General features: G+C 45.3%; 2 protein-coding genes across 2 annotated transcripts in view; one reads left to right on the top strand and one right to left on the bottom strand.

Moving 5' to 3' along the window:
- Positions 1-3,848, bottom strand: part of T265_09706 (hypothetical protein) — a gene marked incomplete at both ends in the record, with an annotated part of 7,284 nt that extends 3,436 nt beyond the window's left edge. Inside the window, one exon of the mRNA XM_009175862.1 lies at positions 3,672-3,848. Coding sequence (XP_009174126.1) covers positions 3,672-3,848 — 177 coding nt within the window. The remainder of the gene's footprint in view (positions 1-3,671) is intronic.
- Positions 3,849-8,730: 4,882 nt separating this feature from the next.
- Positions 8,731-10,513, top strand: part of T265_09705 (hypothetical protein) — a gene marked incomplete at both ends in the record, with an annotated part of 6,389 nt that continues 4,606 nt past the window's right edge. The window contains 2 exons of the mRNA XM_009175861.1: positions 8,731-8,931; positions 9,782-10,206. Coding sequence (XP_009174125.1) covers positions 8,731-8,931; positions 9,782-10,206 — 626 coding nt within the window. The remainder of the gene's footprint in view (positions 8,932-9,781; positions 10,207-10,513) is intronic.

Genomic DNA, 10,513 nt, shown 5'->3' with positions numbered 1-10,513 from the left:
TTTTTTGAGTTCTTGGACTCACTGGCCGGAAGGTCCAAGTTCGAACCCAACCTCGGCATCTCAACTGCTCTGTTTAGGCTTAGGCAACCCGGTAGTATCATAGCTCTCGTGTTTCGTTCGCTCGATGTGATAGCTAGGTAGCAAAAACGTTATAGCCGAACGAATGACCTTGAAATGGTCAAGGTGCACCCGACAATGTGACACTGGTAGGAAAGTGATATAAAACAATCGGCATTTAACTCTTACGTTGCTGTCAACGTCCCTGGACTTTCTGGTCCTACAATTGGCTGCTGCCTGTTATGCTTTGGGGTGAAAGATGTGTTGGTTAGCGGGACTTTTCGTCAATGAGTGCAGCTTCAACACGTCATTCCTGATATAGGAGAGCCCATGTGCTTCGCATAGCCAAAAGCTGTAGAAAGTACCTTATGGTGGTCTTGCGAAGTCACTCAGCGAAAATTGTTCATTGGGTTCTGTTCGTCCCGATCTACTCAGCCACTATCGAGCGGAACACTTATCTGCGTGTGTGAGGTGTGAAACTATTGGCCCATTGTTAGTGTTCACAGATTTCTCCACATCCCAACAGGTCCACAAATGTTTCCGCACAATGGTCCCCTGGTCCTGACCAGTGACGTGCATCATTTTTGAGTTTGAAAACTGGTGTGCACCATCTTTCTGTTATTCTGATGGTCGGTTGGACAAAAACACACCTAAAACAATGGATCGTTTACTAACGTGATACACCGAAAATGCTAGTCTTTTGCTATGTTATGAAACGAAAATCGCAGTGTATATCATCGCTATAACGTCGTGGGACCTTAATTAGTGTGACCACACAGAAATTGACGAAACTCCGCACACCGTGTCACACGTCCGATACTTGTACACTCCTCTGGATGGCATTTGCTTATCAGCCTCTGCTCATTCATGGTTGAAGTACACCCAAATGGCCCCCAGCGGATATCCGTATGACCCGAAGCTACTCTTGTGGAGCTCACAAAACAATATCCTCTGTCAGACATGTTTTGATGTGTGATACCTCTGAAGAGACAACACCCACCTCTGAAGAGACACCCCCCCCCCCACCTCCGTTCCACCTGTTGGGTTTGTCTTGAGAGAGATTTCTTTACACAAAAAATAGTTAATTTGATGAGTGGGTTTGGCTTATAGATGTCAGTTTGTGCATGTAAAAAGTTTCAGGAAAAGCTTGAGGTCCAAAATTAAGAAATGTGAATTGCTTTAAAAGTTTGAGCGAAGGTCCTTGACTTCGCCGAAAACTTCTCCAGCTGAATGCGGTAGTAGAAGTGTAGTGGACAGTTCAGTATAGCGTTCACATAGTCTTTGATACGCCTTTTGAAAATGTTACGCAAGCACCCCGAACTTGCTAAGCCCTTCAGTACTGTTCATAAATTTGGTGAAATATCTGGACAGCTCGGTTTTCGTTGGTTTGGTTTTGTTTACATCTTGGCGAGACATTAAAACCACTATCAAGCTCTGTGTGAAAAACTTTCGCATGACATTCTCATCCTTTGCATCCTGGTCATCTCCCATCACTCTAGGTTACACATAACTAGGGACCAAACTGATTCTCTTTTGGGTAGTTCTACCCTGTCTTTATCAAGTGGGGAAAGATATTCTAAGATATTCTCTAAACCCGTTAATATTGGCGCGTGCTCAATCCGCAGTGGACGCACGCCATCTCGTTTATTTACTAAGCACAAAAAGCAAACCGTAGGTGATTTTTATGTTTGGTAATTGTTCACACTTAGCGTGGATATTTCATCTAGCTCACCCCCGGAAAAAACCGACGGCCTTGAATTGTTCAATCAAGCCATCTCTCAAGATGGACGGTTATCATTTTTTCTGTGGAAAACAGTTTCCCGCTCAAGGGTGTATGTAAAAGTCCGGGTAAAATATTTGTTTGGAAACCCCCCTCCCGCTAGGATCAATAGAGCAGCCATTCTGTTTTATATCTGTCCTGTTATCTATGTCATGTTCATGAGATTTTATTCTCATGTATTGTAGCGTGACCGGGAATTGTTCAGCAATGTGCACCGACCGTACTGTAAAACAGCTGTGGCGGATTCTCGGAAAGTTTCACCAAGGTCAACCGTATCCTTCCGGCCCGCTGGCCGGGTACTCCGAACACCAGATCCTGTTTCTCAAACATACAACAACTCGGAGCCTTGTAAGAGCCTCAATTTGATGCTGTATGACGGCAGCCCGACCTCGGAGCCCATTGGTGGAGGCACTATTGCAGATTCTGTTTGCCTCACTTCTTCCGGCTACCAGATGACGGACTTTGTTGAGCGTATAGATCGATTGACGGTTTCTTCTTTACAACCGGTCCACGATGCGGTCATCACTAACGGTACAACTGGGAATCCACGTTACAGGATGACTGCCCCTCCTATGCCGGCGAACTCAACGCGCAGGATAGTGGACTGCAAGCTCCAAGATGTAGAAGGCGTGGACGCAAAACCAGAATCATCGGCTGACGCGCCATTACTTGCAATCGAGGGATCACGGGAGGTTATCGTGCCGGACTTTACAAAATTCCATCAAGAACCTTATGTAGGCTTGTACAACCATGGAAATACGGTACGTTTGTTCATTTCTTATGGCTGACAGTTTAAAGAGCATATGCGCCACTCGCAGTTCTTTTTCAATCTGTGTTCTTGTAAAATAAATCAATCATAATCTTTTTAATCTCTCGCGAGCAACAACAGCCCTAGGTTCCCAACTGATATGACTATCACACACATCGTCAATCGTGTCACTGTCTTAACGCCCACCAACCAAAATCCTCACAAGCCGGGACACGAATGCTGTCGCACTGATACGGTTATTCCGCTATTTCAGCCTCACTGGTCACACGCTTCCTTCACATGCAGATCAGCTCGAATCGTGTTCGCGCTACAATTCTTTGTCGTCTGCTAAGTCCAGCTGATGTTATCCACTGCGCAGACCACCGATGTCCTTTCCACATGACTGATTTGAAATGGACCTTGAGCATTCGTGACCTTGTGTTCAAGTCCGGTATACACTTGAGTAGTAATGTCTCATTCAATGACATTGTCCTCAACCTTTGGCGAGATCGATTGTGATGGCCGCCTTCTTTCAAGTACATAAAAGGAAGGAAACACATCCGGGTCACTCAAGAAGAGTGGTGCTGTCGCTGAAAAGCACAGCAAGGCATGATTGCTATGTGGATTGTAGATTTTGCTCTGAGTCCCGGAAAAATCATTTTATGGTGTAAGCAAATATTTCGTAGACGTAATAGACTACTCAATGTTGCTGGAAACTCTTCAACAGCCCACGACTGGTTTCGCCCTTCTTGGAACCCATAAAAACCAAGCTGGTATGCATATGAGTGTATAAGCCAAATATTTCTTAGTTATTCCGTTTTGAGTGCTTTTGTTTGCACAAGATGTTCCGTCGCTCACCGTCGCCCCACTGCAGGGTCCATGGTTTGGGCCCAACCCTGACTTATTGATTGTTGCTGTCTAGGCTCTGACAACCTGGCTATCATGCTGCCTTTCGGTTGGAGGAAGGCCAGGTGACGGGAGGATGCTATGACTGAATCAATCTTGAATGCAACAGTTGTCCGTGCATCTCGAGTTCAAGCTAAGTTGACCACCTATTCAATCTTATTCAGCACTAAGCCTGCGTACTTTTACGCCCATATCACCTGGTCTAAAAGGCACCCAGAGCTTCATAAAAACTGTCTTTGGCAACGTCAGAACTACGATCCAGTGCGTAATAAGCAGACACAATAAACCTGAAGAGACGAGCCTGCCATTCCCGAGAGTTTTTTCCCACAGACGACAACAAATGAACCGAATACGCATCCAGTTAAGGTAGAGATACTACGGCTCGATGGTTTGACACCACGAGACCTTCAGATCTGGTTGTTGTGGTCTCTGCGTTACCAGCTGTCAATGAGGATGGAGCGGCGAGGCAGTCACAGTACTTGCTACCTGCCTCCTAGTTTCTGATAGGCAGCACACGGTTGGTGCTCAAAGAATTCAATGTACCAGCAAGATCAGCTTCTGATCTTATTTGCTTCGGGGGGCGAGGAAGTACAGCTAGGTGGACCATGTTTTTTTTGTAACCTGAGGTTGATTTCGAGGTTATTTGCTTCGGGGGGCGAGGAAGTACAGCTAGGTGGACCATGTTTTTTTTGTAACCTGAAGGTTGATTTCGAAGCATCCTACCTAGTCAAATATGCAGAAGTTGTCGTTTAGGCTGATGCTGAGGGAGAGAAATAAGGAGGGGGAAGAAGCTCATGAAAAAAGCCTTTCATCAGCCCTGATATCCTACATTGTCGATATGTCCCCGGCTGGAAACCAATCAACTATGGTTTAGTTCTTTTTTATCAGAATACTCACAAATCGTGCTACGTTTTCTGTGCTGGGGCGTAAACAACAATGGTAGACATTCAGATTGTTCTACTATTCCGGTTCAGGCTATCCGATGATGACGTTGGGCCTACTCTTTTTGCCGAGATCGATCTGAGGTCTGGCAATACACACTGGCTTTTGAGCATGGGTTATCTTTCACTACCTGTCGCAAGTCACTTGATGATTTCGCGTGACAAAACTTGTTGTAACTTGGCAGTTTGTGTTAGGCAACGATCGATTTTCTTGTGCTGCTGTCATTTCTGTGTTTCACTACCCGCCTTGTAGTATTTGGTGATAAAGTGTATGTGCATTGGCGGTCTTCTCAAGCCATAGGCATCGTACTTCTTAGATGTGGTTTCCAAGCGCCAGGGCATGATTTTCGCGTGTTGATTCTTGGGTACACTTGAGAATCTCCCGTAATCGTCGAAGAAATGGAAATCGATCCATTCTTGATTTGCATGTAGGCTCCATTGCACTGCAGTAGTTTTCAAATATGAGGTGAGCAATAAGTAAATCCACGAGGATGTATAGTATCCTTCGCATAGCTCTGTCTATCAACTGGGAAACGCGCCCAAAGTTAGTGTTCACAAGGCTTTGATCAATTCGTCGAGCCCCATGATCTATCAACCGGCTGCAAGTCCAAGGAGGTATGTACCGAATGCCTCGGTTCCTGGCAGCCTGCCTCCACTAGACCAGGTCTTTGCTACACTGGTAGTTCTTTATCAACGAAATGAATACATCTTTGGGCTACTGAAAATGTTCAGGTTTCACCAATATGGCAACTTTGACACCGGATCTCATTTACACGACACTAACCAGAAAGGATGATCTTCGAATTCATGAAGCTATCTCGGTTAATCCACGAGCCTTTCGTGTGTTCGCGTCCGGCAAAGTATCTCGGTGCCACCTTGTTCATTGACGGGTTTTGATCAGAGAGGTCTGTGACTAGAATCCGCACCCACCCCCACGTCGTATTCTCGATTGTAGGGTGTCCTGGAAGCCATATCCGATTCCTTCGATATCACATTGATCACGTGACAACTATAAGTCAACTCGGTCGGTTAAAATTTGGTGTTCCTTTAGATTTTACTGACACTAGTGCCTTGGAGAATACCTCCACCTGATAAGCATCAAGTAGTGGGCTGTCGGAGAGTTTTCCACAACGGTGTATTTTGCCAGGCATTATCCTTGTTTTCCCACATACGTTCATCCCTGATCTCTCTCTCTCTCTCCAACTCACTTTCCGGTTGCAGTGCTATATGTCCGTCATCTTCCAGTGTCTCCGTTTCACTCCGTCGTTTTTTGACACATGTCGGCTTGCGCAAACGGACAGAATGAATCCACCAAAGAAGTTGTTACAATGTGAGTGCTACCCCCCCTAGGTCATCCAAGTCTTGAACTGCCTTATCCGGTTCATGTACCATTTGCACGTGCATTGTGCCTTTCAGTTGTTTGTTTTTTCACGCAAAGTACCACTACCTTATGGAAAGACTTGCATAGGTATCCAAATGATCAAACTTGGAAAAGTATAGGAGGACTGTGCATTGTGCCTTTCAGTTGTTTGTTTTTTCACGCAAAGTACCACTATCTTATGGAAAGACTTGCATAGGTCTCTATAAAATCAAACTGGGAAAAGTATAAGAGGTTTTGGCTCCCTCCCTCCATCAAACCGAGGCGATCAGATGAACAAACGTCGTGGTTGAACCGATTTTCCCCAATTTCGTGAAATCATGAACAATTTCTTCCATGGTTCTATCCATTCAGTCTTAATTTTGTGGATACCCTTGAGGATTTTTTGCACCCTACACAACGCTATGAGATGCCTTGGGAAATGCCTTCCTGGGAAACTTCCCACATTATTTTATTCTGAGCGATCGAACGAAACGCTAGTTGCTCGGTTTACGTAACAGCTGATTGATGGATCGATCTCAAATGATGATCAGTATGTTGTTCTGGAGGCATTGGTGATGTAATCAGCAGCTGTGCAACCCCCGAGTTTCCGTCAACCTCACGTTCTACTTGAACTCAAATTGGACAGATTTCGACAAATACACTCATTCCCATATCAATTTGTTTTTGACGGGAAACTCACCTGGAAACCAGCTGAATCTCTCACACCGCCGTCCAGTTCCATACAGTCAAGTTTCCAACACACGTGTGAAAAATACTCATTTACATACCAATTCGGTTCCGACGGGAAATCCACCTGGAACCCAGGTGAATCTCTCATTTATGATGCTATTTAGCAACTGGATGTGCTGCACCAGGCCGCCTCATGTTTCAGTCGCTACGGTATTCTAGATATCGCGGTACATGCATGGACGTGATACACTGCTCGTAAGGGTTGCTGAAAACTCAAGATGACTCTCTGATCTGGGTGCAAACTAATTGACCAGGAGTTCTGTGGTCCAAACTCAAACCCGGCATCTTGACTGCTACTGTCTAGGCTTGGAAAACATGGCAGTACCTCAACCCTTGTGCTTCCTTTACGTAACATGACAACTGGGCACTGAAAAGTGTTACAGCTGGACGATTCGATTTAGGGGCTTACAGTCTGAATGTTGATACTGAAGCTTGATACACCCAGCGATCACTTTGTAGCCTTACCGACCCAAAAATAGTATCTTTTAACCTCCTTATGACCTTCACATGTTCAATCAAGACCAACCACTATGCTGGCTTGAAGTGGATACTTCCCACTTCATCCTCGAGAAGCGATTTCCTCTTTCAGCAAAGATCAAGAGGCATCGGCTTGGCACGTGACTGCAGTCGATTTTCTATTCAGAAATGTTTCCGGTTACCCAACGTTATTTTCAGCCATGTGAACCTCATCTATTACAATAACCCCAAAGGGAGGACCCCCCCCCCCCAAGAAGGCACATCAGCATTCCCCGGTATGGATAATTAAGTAGATGGAATGAAGTCCATTTCGTTGGTCCATTGGAATATGAAGACTTGATAATACACCTACCAATGTGAAGTGGAACGGCACTGCGCCCGGTACTATAGACTTCATCATGAAATGTGTAGTGACGCCTTGAAAGGTGTCTGCATCAGTTGAAACTACGCCCGTCGCGTCATTTTGCGAGGTTTCATCGTTCTTTGAGCATGTTTTACAGACTAAGTGATAAAAAAATGAAAGTCGTTGGCATGACGTGCAAAACATTCTCAAGCAACCAAACCAAAATGTTGTGAAGAACTTTGGGTTAAAAAAAGTATCGCATCAGTGCGGAGTGGCCTTAACTGGCTAGTGTTTTTGAGCTATGAACCGATCAGGATTCGCCATAACTACTCCAAAAGTCATCTGATAAAGCTTTTGTTGGTAATACTGAAGACTAATGGTCTCACGACGAATGCTCATTGGACACTCTTAGCGGAACTGGTTTTTACGGCATCGAGATTCTTTCTAACGTGACGATGATGTAATTCGGTTCCTGGATGATCATGGTAATATCTCCAGTGATGATGATATACGCCTGTTATTTTCGAATCGCAAAATCATTGCCTCTTTCCACGTCTTCTCCATATCTCTCTCTGTCTCTCTAGGTATCGCATTACTTTTGGATGGCATGGCTCAAAAGGCCAGCAACAAAGACCTGTACAGTTCGGTTGAAACAATCCGTGTGGAACTGGGTCACGTAGCACCGCACTTCAAAGGACCAGAGTACGTTACCTTACTGCATGGGCCTTGTGCAAAAGTCAACAATGACTCCCCTTTGTATAATAAGGCAATCAGTTTTTAACGTGTAAACAAGCTGGTGGTTTTTAGGCATAGCGCACTACTGAAAACTTCAGCCCGTGGCCGGTTTCGCTCTTCTTGCTGGTCATCTGGTAAGCGTAGTCCTCGAATTCTACTGTATTCATTTGAGCCTCCCGTTAAAACCAAATTGGTGTGCTACTTTCAGTATGTGGCACTGTAACCATTGTTTAATCGAGTCAAAATTTCCGGATAGCTGGAGACCTAAGGGGTCCGGAAAAGTGGGTAATGCCCAGCGAACCCTGGACCCAGTTCTTTAAGAAGCTCGCCTTTGTCATCGGGCATCCGCAATACTTTCAGCGGATGACGGATGCTCGCTTCATCTTAGCTGGTGCTTATTGAGGCACTAGAGTACTCAGTTAGTGGATTTCGGTCATTTCAAACGGATCATTTCTGTGAACTCACACGAGATAAGGGGGGGCACGTTCTCACTAAAACAGATAGTCCCCAGCTACCGAGCGAACAAATCGTTTTTCATGAAGACCACTGGAAGAGGAAGAACATTTTTCGAAGTATAATGTGTACGCGACAGGTTACCCTTACTTTATACGTACCGCCCAGCTGGAAGGAACGATGATGGTTGTAATGATGGGCGCGAGATGGCTCACGTGGTTAGAGCGCGAATTTACTGACCGGAAGGTCCGTGGTTCGAACCGGATCTTTGCATTTCGAATTCCCTTTTCTAGGTTTGAGCAACCTGGCAGTATCTCAACGCTCGTGCTTCCTTCGGATGGCATGCCAGCTAGGCACCAAACGATTTACTTTTATTTATTTGTTTGTTTTTAATGACTACCTACCACAATCTGAAGATAACGCCGTCGTCAAATTAACTAAACAGACTGAAAGACTGTACTGATAGAGATAATGCCATTTGGTGCTTCTAGAGATGTGACTCACAAAAATGCCGAGTGGTTTGTCCACATGGAGACGCTGTGGCAACCCATTGACAGATTTTAATGGCTTTTTTTATCGCATCCTCACTGAATCAGTTGAATCACGCTGACACTACTCGTATTTACATCATTTGTTACGCGTTATGGTGGTCCATACCAGGTGAATGGGAATCTGTGAATGCAACTTTCGCTTCTATTGAGCCTTGTCGGTGCCAATTTCTTCGGCCATAACAGGAACTAAACTACGCTTATCTGACATCTGTTTGAACTTGTTGCCGGCTGCGCATATCGACCGCGTCGCGTTTGAGAAATGCGATTGGTATACCCGCTCCCTCTTTTTGTTCTGAATGGAGCTCAAACTTCAGCGCGGCTCTACATTATTTTCCCTTCATGTCCCACAATAACAAGACCAAGTTTGTATTCAAAAAGACCGCTGCATCCATTTTGTATCCACTCAGATAAGAACTTGGAGTAGCACAATGGTTGAGGTGTCAAGCTACTCACCGGAAGATCTCACTGTTGATTGTCTCCATGACTGGGCTCGGGTAACCCGGCTGCGTGGCGGGAATGCGCCAAGTGGGTGCCACAGATGAGTGGTTTTTTGCTTGGATCTAAGCGAATACTGTCGATGGCGAATTCCGATTGTCGTTTTGTTTATCGTAACACCCTGTTCCGGAACACCTTTGACTTCGTTTCAAATCAACCTTTTCTTCTTGCTCCTTAGTCAACAGGACGCCCTCGAATTTCTTCTCAGTGTTTTGGACTCACTGCATTCGGAACTTAAACAGTCCTCCACATCGACAAGTCCTGAGTCTTCACGAACTCAGACTCCGGATACCACACTGATAGATAATAACTCCCCGTTGGACCACGCATTGCGGAACAATGCTAGTGACTCCTTATTGTCCAGTCGTCCTCGATCGCACAACGGGGGCAGTACTGTGCCCATTAATATCACCACAGTTCCTCCAACCTGTCAACCACCGGTTTTGACGAAAAAAACCGGTCGTGGTCTATCTGGTTTATTTCGTGCGCACAAGAAACAGGGCGCGAAGAAACTCAGTGGAGTCATCCTCACGACCAATTCCAGCCCTCCAGTTAGTCGCTCTGAGCTTCCAGTTCCCCCGGTTACTGAAGGTGTCCATCCAAAGATTCTGTAAGTTTTTTGGTTCCCTTTTTTGGTCGAGCCTCTTTTACGTGCTTCTAGTTATTTTCGGGTGTGGAAGAATAGCTGTCATCTAGCTTGATGACGGGTTAGTCATACTAGGACTGTCCTGTAATCTTCGGCTGTTTGAGGCGACAGTGCATCCTATCCTAGAATGTACGAAAGATTTGTTAGGACATTCAGTTGCCTGAGAGCATCATAAACGAGAGATTCAGCTGGGTTCCAGGTGAGTCTCTCGAAAAACCAAATTAGTTTGCAAATGAGTGTATATTCGCTAATTTCGGGCAATTTGGTTTCA

Source organism: Opisthorchis viverrini, assembly GCF_000715545.1.
Source record: "Opisthorchis viverrini unplaced genomic scaffold opera_v5_301, whole genome shotgun sequence".
Taxonomy (NCBI): Eukaryota; Metazoa; Platyhelminthes; class Trematoda; order Opisthorchiida; family Opisthorchiidae; genus Opisthorchis; species Opisthorchis viverrini.
Note: the sequence above shows the minus strand (reverse complement) of the source record. Positions and strands in the feature narration are given on the sequence as shown.